The sequence below is a fragment of the Rhinatrema bivittatum genome, chromosome 15 (assembly GCF_901001135.1).
Source record: "Rhinatrema bivittatum chromosome 15, aRhiBiv1.1, whole genome shotgun sequence".
In the NCBI taxonomy this organism is placed as follows: domain Eukaryota; kingdom Metazoa; phylum Chordata; class Amphibia; order Gymnophiona; family Rhinatrematidae; genus Rhinatrema; species Rhinatrema bivittatum.
The window spans coordinates 66,186,370-66,210,915 of record NC_042629.1 but is presented as its reverse complement, the minus strand read 5'-3'; the positions used below and the strand labels follow the sequence as shown (position 1 = coordinate 66,210,915).

The 24,546-nt window shown below is 47.2% G+C and overlaps 2 protein-coding genes across 8 annotated transcripts in view; one reads left to right on the top strand and one right to left on the bottom strand.

The window, feature by feature from the left end:
• Nucleotides 1-24,546, bottom strand: part of TNFRSF9 (TNF receptor superfamily member 9) — a 172,716-nt gene that overhangs the window by 57,712 nt on the left and 90,458 nt on the right. The gene's annotated exons all lie outside the window — the stretch shown is intronic.
• The window catches only part of LOC115076638 (coiled-coil domain-containing protein 50-like), an 87,333-nt gene that overhangs the window by 7,146 nt on the left and 55,641 nt on the right, over nucleotides 1-24,546 (top strand). For all 5 annotated transcript variants that reach the window (XM_029578298.1, XM_029578300.1, XM_029578297.1 and 2 more), the window contains exon 2: nucleotides 27-145. In XM_029578298.1, coding sequence (XP_029434158.1) covers nucleotides 97-145 — 49 coding nt within the window. In that variant the 5' untranslated portion in view covers nucleotides 27-96. The remainder of the gene's footprint in view (nucleotides 1-26; nucleotides 146-24,546) is intronic.

Below are 24,546 nucleotides of genomic sequence, written 5' to 3'. Positions count from 1 at the left end.
AATTACTTCACTTTTCTTGCATTTAGTTGGACCCTGGGGCTGCACGGCCTCGAAAGAAGCGCAGCGGCGTTTTGCCACCGAGGGAGGGCTCAGAAGATGACGGAGGGCGAGGTTGACGAATCGAGTCTCCATGGGGTCCAGGAAGGTAAGGCGCGCTTTTCTGCGGTGCACGAATCGGGTCCTGGGAGCACGCAGACCCCTCCTGGGTTTTCGGGACGTCCCCCGTGAATATTTGGCCTGCTTTTGAATGTGTTGCCCCTGATCTAAAGAGATACCCGTGGCAGGTCACTTCTACGAATGTTTTGTCTTAAAGCAGAGAGGGGCCACGTTGGCATTCAAGCACCACTGAGCATTTTTTTTTTAATTCAGGACACCCAAAGCCCCCTGCAAATGTAGCTGGATCCTTTGTCCAGGGATCCGCAGACCGATTTGCTGAAATATGATCTGTCCGTGTCTCTCGGTGACTGGAGTTGCCGCTCTCTGCTCTGGGGTGCGTCGGTAAAACTTTTTAAGACTGCACTTTTTCACCACTGACCCCGAAAAGCAAAAAAAAAATGCAGGTCATAACTTTAAGAAGAGAAAGCCGCATTACTGAGGGCAGAATGACTGGTGCCTTCTCTGGTCTCTGTCTCGTAAGTTAGTTTTATTATTTGTGTTTTATTTATGGACAGAATGCCCCTCTGTTTGGTTTGGTTTTTGTCTCTGAACCTTTGTTGTTGTCGGTGCAAAGGGAGCGTTTTGTTCCTCAGACCTGCTGCTCGGGTGGAACCTCCCTTGGGTCCTGGGAAGGCGATGGGCGCTGCATCACTTTTGCTTTGGGTAGGAGGGGGCATCATCCTTCCCTGGGGGGGGGGGAGGCGATGCCTAGTGTTTCCCCCAAACCGCAGGGGAGAAGGTTCGCCTGGGGTAATCTTTTTTTTTTTTCTTTCCGCGTTAGGACGTTGGAGACTCGATCGCGGGAACCCGGGTTTCCCTTCCACCTTCCCCCCCCCCCCCCAATGCGACTTTCTAACTTATTGCATCAAGAAGGTTTCACTGTTTTTATTTTCCAAACAACGCACTGCTCTGAACGGTTACCGCTGGGGTGCAAGCTGCATTTGGATCCCTCTGAAGGCACCGCGGGGGTTTAGTTAGGAGGACGTCAACTCGGAAGGGTTCCTGGGAAGCTCGGGGTGGGCGGTGTTTCAGTGCCTCCAGAAAATCAGCCCCCGTTCCCCTCCCCATGCATCATTTGTTTACTGGGGGATAGTGGGGGATTTCATCCTTCTTCCATGGTGAAGCCTGCACCTCCCATGAGAAGAGCCCGCAGGGAGGCCGGCTGGCCCCTGGGCTAGAGCAATATTAAAAATGGATTCCCTCCCCATCCCCCAAAACCCCTCTGTTTCACAGCCTTCTCTGCTGCCTCCCGTTCCTGCGGATGGAGTTTGTTGAGCTTTCTCCTGCAGGGGGGGGGGAGGTCCCGGGACGGGGAGGGGGTGTCTGACGGCGTCACATACTGGGCTCTTGCTGGGGGGCGGGCGGGAGGCCAGGAAGAGGAAGCTTCTAGAAAAATTACAAAGTCATTAGCTGGAGAAAGAAGCACGGCCCTCTCTAACGTCTTCATAACGCAGCGGGAGGCTTTCTTTCAGCAGGGCAAGCGTGCGTTGGCTGGTGAAAACTTTACCGTGGCTTGGCCACGTTTTGCGGTTAATATTCTTGCGCTGTCACTTTCCTGTGGACATTTCTTTTTTTTTTTTTAATCCAGGCGTTAACAACAAAGGGCGTAGGAAATCGATTAAAATACGATGCGGAGGTAAAATCCCCACCTCCGATGTTCGGTTCAGTGGGATACAAGTTTCCAACAGCAGCGTAGCGACTGCTACACGAGATTGCTCGTATGATAAATAAGTTTGTGTCCATCAGCTTTTTCTTTTTTTTAAACAATTCTAAGCCAAAGATTTGCTGAGAGAGGTTGGACTGTGCTAGCCCACCCAAGTGATAGCCCTGACCTGCACGTCTGGGGCGATAGATAATTCTGGAAGAGCAAGCCCATCCCTCAGTACAAATGCAAGGGTGGGGAAGGGAACAGATCGCTAGCATTTGGCTTCATGACCCCCCATCTTCCCGTTTCCCCTGGTTCTCATCACCTCCGCCTCCTTCCTCTGACTCATCCTGCTGCCCAGGCTTATTTTTACATGACCCTTTGTCACCGGCATTAGCAAGTTTATTTTTTTAAACATTTGTTTTTGAACTGGATGAGGCTTCAGGAAAGAATTTGTGGAAGAGGGGGACGGATCGGCTGGGGGCTGTTTTTAGCTCTGAATTCGAGATGTAATCTCCAGGTTAAAAGGGGAGACACCCAGAGCCTCAATGTGCAGGTGGCCGGAGTCCGTTTGACCAGAAGCCTTCACAGATAAACGTTCATAAAGGCTTCAGACCTCAAGAGTGACAGAATAGACGAAGGCAGAGCGAAAAACTCACAGCGAGAGACCGCTTCAAGAATCTCTGGGCCTGACCTTACTGTGTTAGCCTAAATATGTTACTTTGCGCCAAAGAGACTAAGCTGCGGTCTCGAGTGCCGCCCGCTGGTTGAATTTCCAAGATATTCACGCATTTGCCTGCGCCGCCAATGGCAGGGATTTTATAAACACGCAGAAGTCAATATTCAAAGCCTTTATTGCCAATGCAATACCAAGCGCGAAAAAAAAAAACCATGCGTCCAAACCGGGCGCATAATTTTTCGAACGCGCGCACATCCCCTTTCCTGGGTGCGCGAGGCAGTACGGGAGCTGGCGGACTAAAAAAAAAAAGGATGCGCTAAGGATAAATTGCGCGTCCCTGGTGCATCCAAGTTATCGGACGCCCAGGAGATGTGGCTGCGCCTGGATTAGGAAAAACGGAGAGTCAAGCAGCATCCATTTTCCTTACCTGACCACCGAGAATATTTTTTTTCCATGCTGCTTCCGTGATTCCTCTTACTTAAGTATCAGGAGCGCATCAAGAGTTTAACACCAGCTCCTGGATGGCGTTAACCTTTGCGTGTTAAAACGTGTGTGGGTCGGGCGCACAGTGATTTTTGCATCGGGGGTGACAGCAGCCTCATCTACATGTGATGAGTGCAATTAGCTACTCACTGGTCCCATTATTGCATGGGGAGTTATTGTAGCATGTCCATAGGGCGCATCCAACCGCGCAGAAAGCAGTGTGCACTGTACTGCATTGGCCACGTGCGTATCGCCTTTTGAGTTAATGCGCCCAAACACTGAGCTTTGAAGATACCCCCCTGCTGAATGCATGCATTGTATGTACACACATTTTTTTTGTGCACACAAAAATGTACCTGCACAAGAAGGGCCGTCGATAAGAGGCATTCTAGGGGCAGCGAGAACACACCCCACTCGGTAATATCCAGGTAAAGTAACATGCACAAGTCTGGTCAGTGAAATCAGTCCTGGATTTATCTGGGTAAAGTTTCATGCATAACTTTATGCCCAGATATTTCGCGGGAGACTTGTGTGAGCACAAGTCCCGCTGAATATCCAGGACGAGTTACACGTGCGACTGTCCCTGGATAAATTTGCCGCTTGCCGTCTTCTCTGAATACTGACCTCAGTTTCTCTGCTGACTGCACTGTATTGAGGAGGAATATAATTGTTCTATTGGGTAATGCAACTACAAACCCTGAGACCAGTAGAAATCATGACAGCATTTTCCAAAAAATACCCACCTCCCTCTTACTGCCACCAGAACTAGATGCGTCAGGTAGGGGACCGGCCTTTGAGAAAGGCATGGATAGCAGGAGGTATTGCAGCAGAGTCACTTAGGTTGTGTTAAGGGATTTTCTTTTCATGCTTGGTCACTCAGTTCTTGCTTGACGAACGACACACAAAAGCACCAATCGGCCAGCCTTCAACTGCAGTTACTGTCCCCGTTCGTGCTTCCCACGAGCATTCAGAATTCAACTTAAAAGCACAAAGGGGATCTATCGGAATTAAAAATAAGTCCTTCGCTTCTCGTACTTGGAAACGCCGGCTCCGAGCTCATGCAGGGCTTCCATTAGGAAATATTGTGATAAAGGCAGACTCGATGCTGCAGTAAACAAACAAACTGAAACCCTGTCCCCATGGGAGACAGGATGCAGGGCTGAATTACGCTTACAGAGGCAAAGACTGAGCACCCACCGGGAGGGGGTGCTCAGTCTTTGCCTCTCTTCCCCCCCCCCCCCCGGGAGGGGGGGGGGAGAGAGAAAAAAATGACAAGAGTCGTTCTTGGCACTCATAACAAGACAGCCACAAATATTCTCTGCAGGATGAGAACTCCGGGGAGGCTCCTGGGATTTTGTTCCCTTCGCCTATTTCCTAGTCAGACATCCAGTGTGGATGGAAATACGCCCCTCCACCTTCCCCCACTGCTACTGCGACGAATCTCAAAGCCAGGGTAGACTGTACTTCCAATCTGCAGCCCAGGGATCACAATGGCAAGCGTCCAGCCAAGGCCCTTGGACGGTGGCTGCCTTCAGAGCCCATGCAAGTGCACCCTACGGCCATCCCGGACCTTCCCCCTCCTTCTCAGGAATCACCGTCTCTGCCAAACTGTAAATAATTTGCAATGGTTTTCCGACAACAGTAATGGGAAATGTAATCTTTTAAGCCCACGCCAGAGTGCCCGGATAGGCGCGTTCCAAGGCATGGCGGGAGTAGATATTCTCTCAATGCAGTGGCGGGAAGCCTGGTTGGGGGGGGGGGTGGAAACGTTCTCTCTCTGCCTTCTGATTTGTGCTAAAGGCAGAGCCTTGCTTACCTCTGACAATCCAATAGACTTTTGTAGGGAACCATGCAGGAGGTACTGCCAAGAACAGAGATCAGGAACGCAATGCACCTGGACCCACAGAACTGCCAAACTCGTCCCTGGCTTTTCCAGCATGGGTTGATCGACTCCTGGTTTCACCCCACTGGATGCAGGGGATGTGTAGTTCCTTCTGATTTCCCTGAGAAAAGGAAGGCATCGGGTTCCTGCATGCAGTGGAACTAGGACTGGATCAACCTATCCTGACAAAAAAAAAAGGACAAGATTCAGTTGTCAACCCAAGTGGAGAAGCCATTGTCATTTGAATCCGACCCTAACCCTATCCTGACGCAGGCTGTTCCAATGACAACCAAGACAACAAAGGCCTGACTTCGGGAGCCCATCTACCCGACACACTGGCCGTTCCCATACGTAGGACAGAAGCTTGATGTCGCCCGCTTCTGCAGGCATCACCAAATGGGAAGTACCCCCCCCCCGTTTGGAAGTCACCTGCTTTATGAAGGATGGCAGACGAGGCCCTTAATATTTAATATCAGGTTTGGCTAGTGTGAGCACAGACCAAGCCTCTTAGGATAAAATCTCTTTGTAGCTGCTACAGGGGCTTAAATTATATATATATATATATATATATATATATAAAAAAAAAAAAAAAGTTCTACCATGCCTATAAATTATTTTCCAGAGGAGGAATTATTTAAACCAGATATCAATTGGTCTTCTACCATATGATGTTAATAATTTCCTTAAACTTACTTTTAGATCAAATACATGTGAAGCCCTGATGGACTGCAGTGGATTTTTGTTCCTGAGCAGCTGCCTCGTTTTCTTAAGAATCATAAATTTGATTTGCAAAGCTCTGTGCAGGCCATGGGGGTTTTTTTTTTCCTTCTTAAAGTACAGCGTTTTGAAAACTGCCTTCTCTTTAGGTTGCGGTGCGTTTTCTCCCTTTCGGGCTCTTCCTGCTCCATACAAACGGCAGTTAAGGCTGCGTGCTCCCGCCAGCTCAGGTCACACATGTGGGCCCTCTCACAATTCAGGGGCCACGCCGGGACCTCCGCGTTGAGCAGCAGCCTGAACGCGGGTCGCCACTAATGACCCGCGCGGAGTGCACACGTGTGCCCGGACCTGCTCTGCTGCCCCCGGAAACAGGAGGCGCAAAGCCGGCTGCCTACCTCAACAACATGGGCCACGGGGGGGAGGGAGCTGAGCGTTTCATATTTTATTCGGTTTTCTGCTGTGCAGCCAACACTTCGCCTGTCCCACGGAGCTGCTCTGGAGCCCACTCACGGCAGCAGTAGTGGGTGAAGGCCCACGGAGCCGGGACTCAGCCGGCGCGTGCTCCGCCACCAGGCCCTGGGCTTGGCCCCGCCTCCTCCTGGGAGCGGAGCGCGTGCCGGCTCAGTCTCTGGCCTTAACGACGCTCGTCTGAAGAGGTCTGTAGTGTGCGCTGGTCTGCAGCGGTTGGCAGAAAACCACCATTTCCATCGGACAGTTTCCTGATCCTCACTAGCCAAAGGGTGGCCGGTTTCTCCTGTATTTGGCCTCGGGTTTTTTGTTTTTCTTCCAGCTGAAGCTGAGCTGGCCTCTTTAGAGCTGCAGCACAATGAGCCTTTATTCCCAATTACCCCCCTTATATCCTCCCCCAAGCTCAGTGCATGCATCACAGCCACGGTCCTCGGCCACAAAACTGCAGCGCCCTCTGGTACCCGGCTAACGTGGACCCCGAGTCTGACCGATGAGTGTTTGCCAGCCAGTGATGGCTGATGCTACCTCCCCACTCCAGGGGCGGTGGGCGCTATCTCTATCTCTGCATCATCCCTCGCCCCACCAGGCAGCCCCAGAGAGCCCGAAGCCTGGCCCGGGAATCAAACACGTTTATGTCACTTGGCAGGGGGTGTCCAATTGGTTAATGCAACAGGTGTGATGTCACTGGCGACAACGTAAGCACCACGGAGCGACCGGATCTAGCGGGCAATGGAAGTTGCGGCTGCCAGGATTGATGAGAGATGGGTTTGCGGGATGGCGACGGGCTGCACGGCGCACACAGAGGGAGAAGGGCACTTCTGACACCCGCAGCCCTGACCTGGTGGCAAGAAGACAGCGGGCGTTGAATTCAAGCCAGTTATTTATTCCACGGAGGGCTATAAATTTAATCTATTTTGTGCATTTCCCGTCATTTCTTTTCTCTCTAAGGAGGGAAAATGCATGCGCATGGATTGGACCTCTGGTGGCAGAATTAGCACAAGCTTCTGGTGCATGAGGAAGAGGGGGTAGCAGGTGGGGGCCATGCATCACCCACCAATGGCAGCTGAAATTTAATGTGGATAAGTGCAAGGTGATGCATATAGGGAAAAATAACCCATGCTATAATTACACAATGTTGGGTTCCATATTAGGTGCTACAGCCCAAGAAAGAGATCTAGGCGTCATAGTGGATAACACATTGAAATAATCGGCTCAGTGTGCTGCGGCAGTCAAAAAAGCAAACAGAATGTTGGGAATTATTAGAAAAGGAATGATGAATAAAACAGAAAATATCATAATGCCTCTGTATCGCTCCATGGTGAGACCGCTCCTTGAATACTGTGTACAATTCTGGTCGCCGCATCTCAAAAAAGATATAATTGCGATGGAGAAGGTACAGAGAAGGGCTACCAAAATGATAAGGGGCATGGAACGGCTGCCCTTTGAGGAAAGACTAAAGAGGTTAGGACTTTTCAGCTTGGAGAAGAGACGGCTGAGGAGGGATATGATAGAGGTGTTTAAAATCATGAGAGGTCTAGAACGAATAGATGTGAATCGGTTATTTACTCTTTCGGATAGTAGAAAGACTAGGGGGCACTCCATGAAGTTAGCATGGGGCACATTTAAAACTAATCGGAGAAAGTTCTTTTTTACTCAACGCACAATTAAACTCTGGAATTTGTTGCCAGAGAATGTGGTTAGTGCAGTTAGTATAGCTGTGTTTAAAAAAGGATTGGATAAGTTCTTGGAGGAGAAGTCCATTACCTGCTATTAAGTTCACTTAGAGAATAGCCACTGCCATTAGCAATGGTTATATGGAATAGACTTAGTTTTTGGGTACTTGCCAGGTTCTTATGGCCTGGATTGGCCACTGTTGGAAACAGGATGCTGGGCTTGATGGACCCTTGGTCTGACCCAGTATGGCATGTTCTTATGTTCTTTCCATGCAGGCGGGTTGCAAGGGAGTGCCCCCGTCACCCAACTAGGGACAAAAACTCAGCTCTCCAGCCTTTTACTTACAGGGGGAGGGGGGGTTTGCCACCACAGAGTTCCCTGCATTTAAAGAAAGTAAAGTCAATTTGGAGTTTTTATGGGAAAACTGCGAAAACAATTCTCTTAGGGAAAGGGATGTGCTGTACAAAGCTTTCAAATGCCTCCGTCGCTGTGAGAAAGGGAAGATCCCCTAAAGAATAAACACATCTGGTGACCTCTGACCAGTACAGAACAGAAGCCAGAGATGGGCTGTTTTTTCACTGGGGTGCCGGGTAGTTTTCTGACAAGTTTAATACAGGGAAGGGCTGATGTATTTTTGTCTGGTTTGTGGATGGGACTCTTACTTCTTTTCCAGCAAAGTACGCAGCCTGATTTATCAGATTCCCCCCTCCCCCATACCCGCAGAATGGGAGCTAAGAGAAACAAAAAAAAAAATGTTGATAAATCACGGTGCGTGGCCTTCTTTCAGCTTCTTTGTACCAGAAAGCAGCAGGACATCCGCACAAAATCACTGCTTGCTGGGGGGGGGGGGGGGAGGGAGAGGGGGAACAGGGATCAGAGTCACGGGTCTTGCAAACCACTTACGCGAGTCTCGTCAACCTTTTCCTGTTCGACCCCTGCTTTAGGAGAACGCCAGGGTGGCTGGAACCCCCTGATGGAAAGTGCAGTCGCTCCAGGGCTGCCGCTCGCCGCCATTCCCTCCCCCCCCCCCAGCGATGTCCCTGCAAAGGTTGTAAAGCCAAAACGCTTTAACACCAGGGATGGATGCCCCACTCTGAAAACAGCCCCAGACTGCCCTCTGCTTTCCCCCCACGTTTTGCTGGGACGGGGAAATGTGACCCATTTACAAAATCCTTCTGCCGCTCCACTCAGGGAAGGGCCTTCCCCCCCCTCCATGGCGCACAAACCCTGCCAACGGATTTGGGGCCGAGCTGAAGAGAAGCCATCCTTGCGGTTTGCTTTAAGCCTTTGCAGTTTTGGTGCTTTTCAACTCATTTGAAAAGAAAAAAAAAAAAAGCGCTTAGGGACTGTCCAAGCTGGAGGCACGAAAACTTCTGTGGGGTTTCACAGATGAGAGCCCCTGTGGGGGGGGGGGGGGGACAGGCGGCTGACGGCGGCGGATTCCCGATGAAGACCGGCCCGGGGATTCGCCGCCCAGGCCGGCCCAGGAGATACCACGTGGTCTGCCGAGCGCGGCTCTGTCACGGCCGCGCTCGGCAGACCAGAGCGACCAGGCTCACCGGGGGGATGCCCGATCCCCCCCGATAGGCCAATCCGCCCCTGGCGGCTGAAAGGGAAGCACGAGTCTGGCACCTCCCCTATTTAAAAAGGCTCCCGGGAGGCTGGCAGGCGAAACCATCTTCGCTGCCCGGCAGAAGCAGGGCAGGGCCCTGGGGAGAACTCGCTGGCCACAGCTGGAATGGCCTCCCCAAAATGCGAACTTGAGCTGCCTATAGGGAATGCCGTACGCAGCCAGAACTGGAAGAGCAATATGCGGATTGTGGGAGAGCGAGCGGCGTTTTCCAGGATAGACGCCCAAAACACACCGACTCCAGCCTTTTCCAATGCAGATAAAATAAAAAACCCTTCAAGAATATATGACTGCCTGCCTTGGCAGTACTCGGTTACATGCAGGGTTTGTAGACTGCCTTGCCTCCGTACAGTGTACCTCATTCCCTTCTGCTTCGGACAGAAGCTTTACAGGAGCTGACATCCTCCTGGAGACACGGGGGGGCCTCCTGAAGCCAGCTGGGCTTACTCTTATTATTCTGTCCCACCCTCAGGGCTCTCCCCTGCCCCATTGGGTCCCTCGCCATCTGTGGGATTTAAGGTGGACCAAGCACCTAGCCTGGTCCTGCCCATACAACATGGGGCAACTGGGTCTCTCCGTTACAGGATGCTGTGGGACCTGCAGCCATTAACTCAGAATGGCACTGTTTCAGCTTATATTCTGTACAGATCATGCTTGTAGCGAGCATGGGTGATGCTGACATGGTCCTGGTCTACCAGCATGCACAGTTTGACCCTCTCAGTGAGCCTGGTTGCCCCTGCCCTAAAACTGTCACTACAGGTATCTCCCCATCCTTCAGATGTAGAACATTTAATATTTGCTTGACAGCTCCAACTGTGCCTTGATTAACTCACTTTTATTTCTTTGCTGCAGACCACTTTTTATACATACGTGCAAAGAAAGCAAGCAAAACGTGTTCTTGCATTATAGCGCGAGGAGACTGCTGACATATCTGTGAAAGGGCCATGAAGTTTTAATCGTATAGGAGCCATTCACCTCTAAGAATATTTATATTTGGCCTAAAAGGAGAAACTCATAACTGGGGGGTGGGTGTTTCTACCATTTAAATCCACTGGTAAAAGTGCTAACTCAGGAGACCTTCTGAGAAAGTAAGAGGCCCTTTTAGGTTAACTGCACCATTTATTATTAGATTAACTTCACGATGGCTAAATAGTCAAGAAGAAAACTATACAGTGCGTAAGTGGAAAAAAAACAAGCCAAGTGGGGTCAGACGGGGCACGCTGTCTCAACAGAGGTTTTGTCAGATCGACTATGAACAAAATCGCTTTTCTTTATGTTTTGCCTTTCCCAAATTTAGTCTGCAGTCCCATGAACGGATGATTGAACTGACGTCTTGTGTTTTTTATTTTTGTTTCCCATGGCTGTGCCTCCATTTCAAGGCCCTGCTTATCCCTTCTGGTTTCCAGGCTCTCAGCAGCAGGTAGCGGGGCCCCTGCCTCAGCTGTGCCTCCGAGACGGGAGGTTAAAGCAGCAGTAACCGTGCAAACCACTGCTATTACCATCTTTTACTTCAGCCAGCTTGCAGTTAAAGGCAATGAAATCATTCAGATTCCCCCCTTTTTCGGCTTGGCTCCGTGGCAGTGCCTATGCAAATTCGAATGACAGGGACCCCCCAAATACTCTGGTCTTGAGTTTCTAAAAAATTGACTTTGCCTGGCTATAAAATGTAAACCCACATGTATTTATCCGCGTTTGCATTACAGACTAGTAAAAATAGGACATACTTTCAATAGCATGCATAGCTCCGCACAATCATACGTAAGCAGGTGCTCTTCAAATTATGCCTGTATTTTATAAACTGTGAATGGAAGCAGTTATAAAATACTTCCTATGTGTCAGGACGGATCTGCATAGTTTACACACCTGTTTCATAAAAGTACACACGTGTTTCACACATTAAATACATTGTAATAGGTGTGCATAAAACTCTGTCTTACGTGTGGAGGCAGCTATTTTATAAACTAGGCTGATTGTGGACATCTCTCATTTACAAGACACGACTCGTGCGCGTCTTTCCACGCACCAGTTCGCCAACTGACCAAAACCTATTCTAGTTCACCCACACTCTCCTCCAATTGCTCCAGTCTCTCCCTACCCAAAAACCGTGGAAGTCAAATTTAATATTCGCAACTTGATTAGCAGGTGTAAGAGCATATATTCCTGTTTGATGTATACACATTCTTCGTTTATAAAATATATAAATGAGCCTGTACATCCCAATAGCGCTCCAGCACTCCCTCATAACGCCCTCTTTCTATGTGCATATTTCTCTGCCAGGTGGAGATAGTACATACGAACGCTCGCCCTTCTGAAAATTCACTTACTGCACGCAGAGGCTATCTGCACGCATATGAACAGATTCATTTTCATACTGATCCTCCACCAGGTGCAACTTTATGGTTGAGACCAGTCTGTACATTTAACAGTCATAAACTGATTCCAGCCATTAACCCTGATCAGATTTCCTGGGAATAACAGGAGCTCGCTTGCTTTATAAATATGAAAGGTGATAAAGTCTATGCAGTTAGGTTCTGCTCATGGCTGAAATTTTTCTTCTCTAAATCAAAGTCATTTTAAGAAGGCTCAAGGTTTTTAATGATCATCTCTTTCAGTCTTTCCCAGCCGTGCACGCTTTGAGTGTTAATTGTTTGTTTTTTCCAAAGTTTATTTGTAATTAAGTTATAGGAACACTGCAAAGCAGCATGTGAAATATTTCCTTAACCATAGATGTTCCAGGATAAGAGTTGGGCGTGCACATGTTTATCCATGTCCTGGAAAACAGCCCGAGTCATGGTTTTGGGTGGGTTTTTATTTTTTGTAAGACTGAATATTATCTAACGCAGTGGTTCTCAACCTTTTTTTTGGCCGGGACACACCTGACAGATGGTTCTCACATGCGTGACACACTGAACATGTGACCGTCACGGGGCTAAATGTAAACATGCACTGCATCCACAGGAATCCCCTCAACCCCCAGCAATGAGTGCAGAGCAGATCTAGGGCATTACCCTGTACAACTCGCCATACAAAAACGATATTCTGGTTCTGATGACATCCCAGTAAAAGCAAAACAAATTCCCTTTACTACCAGGCAAAATAGCCTTCCTTATGAAAAGACAGTAATTTACCACTAATGCATGTCCTATTGAGAAAACACAACAAATAAGATTGATACAAATGCCTACATGCTAGTAAAATACCTCACCTCGGTCACACACCCTTCACACCAAGTATAGAAAAATCACAAATTATAAATATGGAGACAGAAACTGGAATGGAAAACCAAAAAAGCCACTCTGCATGCAGTGCAAACCTGGAGAAATGGAAAGAGAAATACAGCACCTAACAGACTCTCAGGATTTGCAATAATGCACACAAACTAACCCGCACAAAGTTACACCTGTATTATGGAACACAATCAAACAGTACAACCCTATCTAAGAAATACAACTATTAAACTAGGCCCTAAACACTAATACATTTCCTATTGGGAAAACAGAATAAGCCAGGCTGCTATAGAGCCCCACACAGAAATAATTGTAAAGCTAAACTAAAAATATTACAAAACAGCTGCTGAACAGAATAACATCCAACAATTAAAAACTCATAACAATTATTAAAACATGTCCAAATATCAATAAAATATTTCAACAAGCAGACATCGCATAATACCCAATAATTAAAATGGTAGTCAATCAAGAAAAATAAATTTAAAAAGCCACATTTACTTACCCTCTCCAGCAACTCTCCTACTCCTTTCCCTTCCAAGCCAATAGCACTCACCAGAAGCAGCAAGGGCTGCTGAAGCTCTGTCCTCACAGTCCTCTTCCTTAGCACCCACAATCAGACAGACACACACACAGACAGACACAGACACACACACACACAGTCTCGGTTCCTCTCTCACACCAGTCATCTTCCTGACCAGTCGCTCTCTCTCACACAGAAACACATCACCTCCCTGACCATTCTCTCTCTCAATCACACTCATGGTCTCTTATATACAAGCTCTCAATCACACACAAATGCTCTCGCACCCATTCACACCAGCTCTCACCCAGGCTTCCATTCACACCCACACACACAAGCTCTCACCCATTCACATCCACACACACAAGCTCTCACCCATGATTCCATTCACATCCACACACACAAGCTCTCACCCATGATTCCATTCACATCCACACACACACAAGCTCTCACCCATGATTCCATTCACATCCACACATACAAGCTCTCACCCATGATTCCATTCTCATCCACAGACTCAAGCTCTCACCAAAAACCTCTTCTTCCTTCACTGCAGGGATGGACTCCAGTTCTGCCGCGGCTTTACTTCAGTGGGCCTTCTTTTTTCGCCACCACGGGGATGGGCTCCCATGGTGGCCTCAGTCGGGGGTCGGGTTTCCTCTTCACCGCCATGGGAATGAGCTCCCGTGGCGGCCTTGCTTGGTCGGGGGTCGGGCTTTCCTTCGCCGCCATGGCAGCCTTGCTTCATCGGGGTTCGACACTGCCATTCCTCCCACCCCTCCCCCGGGCTATGTGATGCCTGCCTCACTGGCCAATCAAAGGCTTCCTCCCTTCTTCCTACTCCCACTGGCAGGTAGAAGGGAGGAGGCTTCCGATTGGCCTGCGCGGGGGGCAGACAGAATGAAAGAGGCTTCCAATTGGGCAGTGGGGGTAGGAAGCAAGGAGGCTTCCAATTGGCCCGCGGGGGCTGGAAAAAGGGAGAAGGAAAGTACAACGGGGCAGTGGGACCCCAGGAGACGCGACACACCAGTTGAGAAGCGCTGATCTAGGGCACTGGTCCTCAATTTGCTGCACACAGTGGAGGCAGTGCATGCAAATCTCTCTTATGCACATTCACTGTGGCTGCCCCGAAAACCAGATTAGCCAGTTGGTCCTGGAAGAAGACTGGTTTGAGAGCCACTGATCTAGGAGAATGAATCCTTCTGAGACAAGGTGTTGATACTGCCATTAAGTTACCTAGCAGTACACTGCCTCTGACACTCAATCCCCAGTGGTAAGGATACACAAAGCAGCATGTAGTTTATTAAGGGAGGCTGACTCATCGGCGATGTCGTATTTTCAAACCCATTTACAAATCGGGTGGCCTTAAAAACATTCAAAATCTTGCCAGTTCTGCTTCTTAGTACAGGGTGAGCACACTATGTGCCTGTATAATTGCACACTTGCAGGACAGCCTCGTCTTTTATTGGTCTCTCATTTAGATTATAAAAATAATTAATCTTGTAAAGTTTTATTTTTTTTTTTTTTGTGCACAAAGTTGGCCAACCAGCTCTGATGATGTAATCAAAAGTGCTGTCTATTTGTTTGGAAAAAAAAAATAACTTTTTATTTTAGGAGCCAAGGACGTGGCAGAGTTTTTTTTTCTGACTATGACCAGGGCTTCTCTAGATTTTATTTATTGATTTATGCATTTAAAGATAGTGATGTTTTCTCGCCCATAACTTTCATTGCCTAGTGAATTCAATATAGTTAATAGTGCTAATTTCACGTCAGTTCAGGTGAAATAAGAACAATACAAAGGACTTCAGTAAATTAAGGACATGATACTGCAGATTGTGGCAAGAGCCTGCAACCACAAAAATTAATTTTCCATTTCCTTTTGGAAGGTCGTAAGCCCAGAACATGTGGCTCTCTTTTTTTTTGTGGTATGGTATTCAGCATGACAGTGATGTACTGTCCTTCTCTGCTATCGGCTTCCTTTCCTTTTGGTTTTAATTATCCTCTCCTCTTACACTCAGTCCATGAAAGAGGCTTGATGTAGCCGTGAATATTTTTATTGTGGCCATCCTTTTAGTATTGTTAGTCCCTCCCTCACGAAGGAAAGAGAGATCATGTTCTGTGTATGAGATGACCCATCCCATCTGTTCACATTAATTTTGAGCTGGGTTCCAGGATGCCTGGCGCGTTCAGGGAGTTAAATGAGGTGCTGGAAGTGGGAGCCGGCGTGCACACGTCACTGGGTAGGGGGATCGGCGTAAGCGCACTTCGTGAACCTAACAGCGCTCTGCTTCAGCAAACGGTTTCTATCCCAAACCCTCCGGGGCACGCAGACGAAGCAGCTGCAGAGACGGGGCTCGACGAAACCGAAAAGGGGGTATTGAACTGGGCCGGCCCCGTGGCTCAGGCTGCCCTGCAGCGGTGCTACGCGTAGGGCTGGGACCCGGTCGCGTACCTCCAGGACGGCCGGCAAAACGCTTTCAAAATTGCTCTCTGAATGGACCTTTGAGGCCAGACTTTAAAGTTGTCAGGCAGACGAGGACCAGAATCGATGCCGAAAGCCCATGAGGCAGCCGGCTGGCACGGTTTTGATATAAGCTCATCTTTCTGCCCGAGGCTTTAATTTCGTGCAATTCCCAAAAAGCCCAAAAAAAAAAAAAAAGAGAAAAAGGCCCAAGGCGAAATAAACCCCTGTGCGAACAAGACACGTGTGAGAAACGCTTTGCAGAACTATTGCCCCGTTCCCTAAATTTAAATTTAAGACCTTTAGATAAGTTGCCACAGTGAGTTCTGCTGAATCTCACTTTCACGATTTTGTTCCTGTGGATTTCCCCTCTCTCAAAGCTGCAGAAAATGTCCATGTATGGGCACAGTTTAGACTAAGGCAAGATTCGGGTTTGCACCGATTTTCTGCAGCTGCTTGTTCCATGGTCTGAACGAAAGACCTGCAGGAGACGAAGTCTTTAGCTGATCACGTTCAGCACGAGACCTGCAGAGAACACAGGCAGGAAGTGAGGGTTGGCGTTAACAGAGCTGCCCCAGACCTGTCTAAACACCGCATGACGGACCTAATGGTGCAGATGCAGAAAGGCTCTCAGCGCTGGAATGGGCCTTCCCCACGTCAAACTCGCATAATCCCTGGGGGACGTGCAAACATTTAAAATGACAACGGCGTTGCTTTTGTTTTGGGTCGTTTCTGAAACATCAAAACATAACATTTCGAAATGACAAAAAAAATGTATTAAGAAGAAAAAAAAATGAAGCTTTTCCCATGCACCTCCCTCAAACTCCAAGAATAACTGAGCCTTAAGCCTCAGAAACTTGACAGAAATCCCTACCATCAGTGGTGGTCCTACGTGTGGAGCAGCCTGGGCAGCTCAATCTGGGTGGCAGGTGGGCCAATTCTGCGCTGGCTGCATCCCCTGCCACTGCAAGATTTGGGGACAGGTAGCAGCCAAGGTGATCTGGCTGGCCCAGACATTCCAAGACACATCTAGGGAAGGCAGCCACACGCGGGCCACATTTTTTTTTTTCAGGTCCCTGGCCCCACCCTCTAGTGCCTCCATGGTCACTGGAACCCAGGAGAGGAGCACTGCACAGCTGCACTACGGGCTGCCCACCGCTGCCGATCTGGGCCAGGCAGCCCCGCAGGAGCAGGGGAGACAGGAGATGAGTGCTCAGCGCATACAGGCCAGGGCAGCAATCCAGGGCCTTTACAAGACCTGACCCGCTTACGAGAAGGGCCACAATAATGAGGACCCCCATCATTAAATCAAACCTCTCAACGACCACAACTTTTTTTTAGTACTCTTTACTCTTCCTTTAAGAAACTGATTTTTAAAAATTTGCTACAGAAAGTTACATTTTTTCAAAATCAGAGAAAAAAATAAAAATTAAGAGAAGCTTGGGAAGAGAGAAGGAGCAAGCCTTTGAGAAACAGATTTTAGGAAAAGGGAAACTCGGAGAGTTACTCGGAAGATCTCGGAGGATGCAAGGCCTTGAGCAACTGAGGCGTATGGAGGGAGTCTGCTTGGAGCAGCCATGAGAAGTGAAAACCGTGGGGCACCTTAGGGTAAAGGGAGATGGCAGAAATGAGTCACAGTTCATTACAGATCTGTTGGTTATAGGGACAGGGCCTTGCGGTATTCCTAGCTGCTGCCGACACTGGCCTCTTATTTATTGCTCCTCAATTTCCAGCAATTCAATGCAGATTACATCATAAAACATACACAAATGTTAAAACAAACAACATAAAAACAATAAAAGTAACAGTAAAAACTCAGTCCACATAAACTTGACAAAATAGAAAAGATTTCAGTTGTTTCCTAAATTTTAAATAATCCAATTCTTGTCTTAGGTATTGGGGAATTGAGTTCCACAGATTTGGAACAAGCTACTCTCCCTTGTTTTCTTCCATTTGACTTGCGGTGCTCGCTTGACCATACGTTTTGTGTCTTCTGTAATAAGCTTCTCTGCCCCTGCACCTTCCTCTTTTGGGCGAGACACCACTGACGTTTAAGCCAGGGACGTGGCAAGAACTGAATTTTTGAGGGGGCTCAAGATTAACATTGTGTAGGGGACCCACTCTGCTAGCCTCCCACCTCACCCCATTCCATGGGGGTCTTCACAGTAGCAGCTGCAAAACCTTTGCATTTCTGGCAACACTCTGTATTGTCTGTCTGTCTTTTCAGGCTCTTCTTGCCCTGGCTGCTTTATGGAAGTTATTAATCTCTCTACTATAGATCGATTATGTAAATAGGCTTCCGATCACAGCAGTTGCTGAGAGGAGAGGGGATAATTACCCCAAAACTAAACAGAAAGGCTTTGATGGCCTCAAATCTTTACAGGAGTAGCCCAAGGGTAGGGTTTCCCTGTTTAAGTTTACAGGAGTAGGGTTTCCCTGTTTAAGTTAGCTTACTTAAAAGGCAGGTGGGGATCCAGAGCCTCCAGGCCTTCTAACTGCTGCATCTTTAAGGGCCGTCTCAGATGTGACATGATCCTGCTGCTAGGGGAGAGAGCCCGAGCCAAATGTGAGGGAGCACAAGCCAAACCCCTCCCCCCCACATAGCTACGTCCCTGTTTTAAGCATGGTTTGTTACAGTAGGGCTGTCATCTGCTTAGTAGGACTTGTGTCGTTATAAAAATTTTAAAAATAAATGAATAAACCGCAGAGCAGCACAGACACGGCTGTTCTGTCTTGGGGCGGTGCTTCTGGCCAGAGTTCACAGATGGCCTTCTGGTTTGTGGTGCAATGCAGCTGTTACTCCAGAAGCAATGAACAGATGTGGCTTGAAGCGTTCGCTGTCTATGTATTTGCGCGCCGCCGCCCCACGCCCTTGGATTTTTTCACGTGGGAAGGGGGATACATTTCAGAAAGCACGTTCTTTCAGACAAATTAACAAGCACAATTTGCATATGATGCAGAGTGCTGGAAAGCCATGGATCCCAGATGTAATTTAAAGCATCCATGGATCTCCCACCAAAATCCACAACTGTTTAGTGATTTCCCCTTCGTATAAAACCAGTAACCAACTAAATGAATGAAAGGCATGATATATTGGAAAAACCCAGATTTCAGACAGGAGGCTCTTGCTACTCAAATATTTTTCATCTGTACTCTTGGGTTTTTTTTTCCTATTATGTTAAAATAAACCTGAAGGATGTTAAGACTTGGTGGGCCACGCTGAAGGGTAAGAATGAGAACAAGTAGCGGTGGAAAAATATTTAGAAATCTTGGGTGACAGTGCAGGAAAAATTCTCTAACTTTTTTGTTTTGTTTCTCTCTCTCTCGTCTCCCCTCCCCCCTACTTATTTTCCTACGTTTTTGCTATTTTATATTTTTTTAATGTATTGGGGGGAGGGAGGGGCTGTTTTTGCTTTGCATCCCCGTCCCCTATTTTTCGTTTCTTTTCCTCCCCTCCCCAGCAGCTCTCCTTCACCTCCTATCTCTGAGGCAGGTTCCAGGTGTCAGATTTTAGAGGCCCAGGGCAAACTACAGCCTGGAGTTTTTCCAGCTCTGGAGGTCAAGATTTAAAGATCGGGCAAAAATAAAACCCAACGAACATGCAAGAGGTCAGTTAGTCGGTTGGCTTGAACACTTTTCGTATTCTCTCTAAATTTTGATCCCTTTTAACTGGAGCAGCATAAAAATATTCCAGATACGATGTACATGAGCTTTTGAGACCACGCTGGTCCTTTTTAAGGGAGGAACATCTGGAGATGGGGCCTAAATTGGATTTGAAAATTCAAGTTTTGCAAAATCTTGGGATAATTTTTATTTGGATCCAGTATACGATTTCTTTGATATGTGTTACTGGATATTTATACATTTGCCTGCTTTTCTGATTATACCTCATCTAAGGTATTGCCAGCTGCAGATAATTCACATTTCTTCTGGGCCAACATGGCTACTGGAAGCCTGGAACAGTTTCAAAATGGTGCATCTTTTGCTTAAGGCTTGCGTTTCTGCAGCTTCCAGAAGGAAAACAAACCCACGGAGAAGAAAAAAACAATCATGCAAGTGAAAACCTGCAGGGAAATAGTATGGCAGGGGCTTTTTGCTCAAAAAGAGCTAAAATTTAAAGACTGGATTTGGCAAAATGATTGACTCTGGATTATGAACAAATGTTGCTTTGGTACACAATGGCCTTAAAATGTTTTCAGATTTTAAATTTAAAAAGTACTCAGACTAGAATGGAAGCTTGTCAAAACTTTCCAAATTCCTGTTTTCCAAACCATGACAATGTGTCCCTGTTTAAATGTCAGTGCAGGCACCCATCCTGCCAAGAGATCGTCCAGCTAATGATACTCGAGTGAGAAGGGCAGGACAACTCATTTGTTGTGCAACCACCATGCAATATCCCTCTTTATATGCTGCACCGGGAGAAGAAGCCAGACTGATTATAGTCTTGGGATCTTCCCCGCACGTGTAATGTCTGCTTCCCACACTTCCTTTTCTGTTTTTGGTGTTCCATCCATCACACTACCTTCCAAGCCTTTGCAAGGCCGAGCTCTAATAAACTCTGATCTAGGACTGAAGCCACAGGTCTCTGGATTTCAGCAAAGCTTTTGATACGGTTCCGCACAGGAGACTGGTGAATAAAACGAGAAGCTTGGGAGTGAGTGCCGATGTGGTGACCTGGATTGCAAATTGGTTGACGGACAGAAAACAATGTGTGATGGTAAATGGAGCCTTCTCTGAAGAGAGAGCGGTTTTAAGTGGTGTGCCGCAAGGATCGGTGTTGGGACCGGTCCTGTTCAATATCTTTGTGAGCGACATTGCAGACGGGATAGAAGGTAAGGTTTGTCTTTTTGCGGATGACACTAAGATCTGCAACAGAGTGGACACGCCGGAAGGAGTGGAGAGAATGAGACGAGATCTAAGGAAACTGGAAGAGTGGTCGAAGATATGGCAGCTGAGATTCAATGCCAAGAAGTGCAAAGTCATGCATATGGGGAGTGGAAATCCGAATGAACTGTACTCGATGGGGGGGGAAAGGCTGATGAGCACGGAGCAGGAGAGGGACCTTGGGGTGATAGTGTCTAATGATGTGAAGACAGCGAAACAATGCGACAAGGCGATAGCAAAAGCCAGAAGAATGCTGGGCTGCATAGAGAGAGGAATATCAAGTAAGAAAAGGGAAGTGATTATTCCCTTGTACAGGTCCTTGGTGAGGCCTCACCTGGAGTACTGTGTTCAGTTCTGGAGACCGTATCTACAAAAAGACAAAGACAAGATGGAAGCGGTACAGAGAAGGGCGACCAGGAAGGTGGAGGATCTTCATAGGATGACGTACGAGGAGAGATTGAAGAATCTAAATATGTACACCCTGGAGGAGAGGAGGAGCAGAGGTGATATGATACAGACTTTCAGATACTTGAAAGGTTTTAATGATCCAAAAACAACGACAAACCTCTTCCGTAGGAAAATAATCAGCAGAACCAGGGGTCACGATTTGAGGCTCCAGGGAGGAAGATTCAGAACCAATGTCAGGAAGTATTTCTTCACGGAGAGGGTGGTGGATGCCTGGAATGCCCTTCCGGAGGAAGTGGTGAAGACCAGAACTGTGAAAGACTTCAAAGGGGCGTGGGATAAACACTGCGGATCCATAAAGTCAAGAGGTCGCCAATGAAGAGTGGGTGACTCGCCAGAATGATGGCTATTGACACAATACCCTTACTAAATAAACATACACATGCTTACTGTGACTCCTACATCGCTCTAAGCTTCAACAGCAAGAGGTAATGGAAAAAAGGATTTGCACTCATAAAGAGGGGAGTAGCTGGCTTGTTACGGCGGTTACTACCCCAAACCAAATATGCCTGATACTTCACTTTCAATGCATATACAGCATAGCTCTCTGCTTCAATGACAGGGGAGAAGAATAACTGATACTTCACACATCCAGCAGAGCTCTCTGCTACAACGGCAAAGGAGAAGAAAAAGGGTTCGCACTCAAAACGCGGGGAGTAGCTGGCTTGTTACGGCAGTTACTACCCCAAACCAAATGTGCCTGATACTTCACTTTCCATGCATATCCAGCATGGTTCTCTCCTGCATCGGCATGGGAGAAAGACTGATACATCACGCATTTCCAGCATAGCTCTCTGCTTCAAGGGCAGGGGGAAAAAAAAAAAACCAAAAAAAAAAAACTGATGCTTCACGCATATCCTGCATAGCTTCAACGACAGGGGTGAAGAAAAAAAAGGATTCGCAATCACAAAGCGAGGAGTAGCTGGCTTGTTACGGCGGTTACTACCCCAACCAAATGTGCCTGATACTTCACTTTCAATGCATATCCAGCATGGCTCTCTGCTTCTACAGCAGGGGAGAAGAAAAAAAAAAAAAAAACCAACAAGAGCTGTACAACATAGTCTAGGTAAAACAAATAAGCATGGGTGTAGCTTGCTTATCGCGGCGGTTACTGCCCCTACTACCCCTAACTAATCAAGCTAGATATTTCACTTGCATGCAGCTCCATCACTGCTCTCTACATTAATGGTGGGGGTGGAAGGGGAATAGAACAAGGAGCTAAGAGTAACAGATAAGAATGAGAGAAAAAAATGTGTGAGGCTTGCTGGGCAGACTGGATGGGCCATTCGGTCTTCTTCTGCCGTCATTTCTATGTTTCTATATGTTTCTATGTTTCTATGTTGTTAATATCTCTTTACCTGACAAGAGGGAGGGGGGTAAGAAGCGGGTGACCAGAGCAGAGCGATCTTGATTTAGGAAGGGGTGTTCAGGGAAGGTGGTGTGTGTTGCACACCATGGCAGTGGATATAAAGGAAGATGTTTAGCTTGCTTACAGTTTTTGGCCTATTTACAGCTGAAGCAGGTCTTACTAAACCACCCTCACCCTCTTGTATTCATTAAAGTGGTTCCGATCTTCAGAATATCAGCTTGCCCATTTGCTGGCTCCGTGGCTGCCTCTTTATTACTCTTCCTTGCTTGACCTTATATTCGTTCTTATATTTTAACGCTTTTTTGGGGGGGGATCCAGTGGGGTTGCTCTTATGTCTTGGTCACATCCTTTTTCTAGATCCTTCTTTGCGTTCCCTGTTCTGCTTACCATATCTGTTTATTTCGTGTCTTCTTTCTAAGCATTCATGAGGTTCTGATCAATGCTCCCTCCAAGGAGGGACTAGGTGTGTGCAAATGTCTTTTCCTGTGAGCAACAATTTTTTTAAACCAATAATTTTTGAGCGCCAGTGTTAGCGTTGCATTTCTGATTCTAGCAGAAAGAAAAATGTATGTGAGCGATCATCTGAAACCTGTGAGCTCATGTGCTCAGCTTAGAGGGAGCTATGGTTCTGATGGGCCTCATCCCAGCACCGCTGCCTCTGTTTACTTGGATTCCTTGTGTTGGAAGTGACCGTCCTTAAGACACGAAGATCTCCTTCAGCATCAAATAGAAATCTGGCCCATTAAGAGGGATTTTAATGATTTTTGTTTGCCGCAGAGTCATCCCATGATACAGTTTGCAAATGCTTCCACTTCTAGTGCTGACAAATTGCTGCACCAAACCCACCCGGTTTTTGGTGGAATAAGCGCTGGGTGGTTGATGGCACTTGCAGACTGCATTCTTATAGAGGGTGTAACCATGAATTTCTAAGGACTCGTGTCATAACAAATTCTGAGCTATTTAGAAGCATGCACAAGGCATCAATGCAGCTACCAAGACTCTAGCTAAAGCAGTAGCTGTTGTCCGAATGGAAGGCATGTCAAGTATGTTGTCAAAAAAAGGTTGGTACCGATTTGGCAGGTCTGGATCTTGGAGCAACCTTGCTCTCAGCTGCAGTTTTCAGAGCTGATCTTATGGTTTGGTGTGTTTTTAACTAGTGCTTCCCGCATCAAAGTAGAATACAAAGGGCGTGATGCTCCAGTCTGAGTTTTCATAACTGCCTGGCAGTGAGCCAAGCTGGAAATCAGTTTTGTTGAAAGTCTCCACTTGGTGCATCATAATATTTTACTATTTTTTTTTAATATCCCATGCGTCTCTCAGACACCAAATTAAAGCTTTATTAATAGTTTTCCTCTAGGAAGAGGACAGGATCATACTTTTAGCACACTATACCTACCAAAGGAGTATTTAGCCTAGTTAATATTTGGTTGGTTAGGTTACAATATATTTCACTAAAGTACTAATGAGTATCATAGCATATATAACAATGGCATTACAAGCTCCAAGGGTCTCCACTTGTAGATTATACGCCACAAAGGTATAATCTGTAGGACAGAAGCAGTGCATTGCTTTCAAGTGTTCTCTTATGCACCAACTACATCATGTATAATGAAAAGTTAGGCAGTATTTCAGGCCCAGCCTATCTAGGAGAATTTTGACTTGCAGTTTTGCACCATCTAAGGAGCCTTTTTTCATTATGCCGATAGCTTTGTGTGTGCTTTTTAGATTAAGTTAACCTTAGTAGTAACAATATCGGCACCTGTAGAATGCAGGCTTAGGGAACAGGTTTTTCTCACTGGAATTCAGTGCCTTTTGTCCTCCTCCAGGAAACAAGTGAATTTTTGTTTTTCAGACTCTTTAACATCCAGAAACAAATTCTGCCTGTCACGGAGGAGCTGTGAATTGCAGCTTTCAAATGGCAGAGGGTCAAATGGTTTGAAGGTCAAATAGTTTTGGCAGTCCTGGCACCAAATTTTATTTACCATTGTCCCATGGGCGCAGGCAGATAACTAGGTTAATGTGAGCTTGGGCCTGGATGTATCCAGCATGCCTACAAGCCAACCATGGGCTTCCAACCAGCAATCCATGAACTATTTGCTTCAACTGTGTCTTCAGCACACAGGGCACTCTTTTCATCACTTCTTTATGGTTAATGTCCAATAAACACTGCAGCGATATGAACAATAGCTCTTGGGGGGTTTTTTTTTCCCCAAGAACACATCTGAAAATAAATCAAACATGCTCGTTCTACGGGGCGGTAAGTCCCCTGCAGCCTCTGCTCAT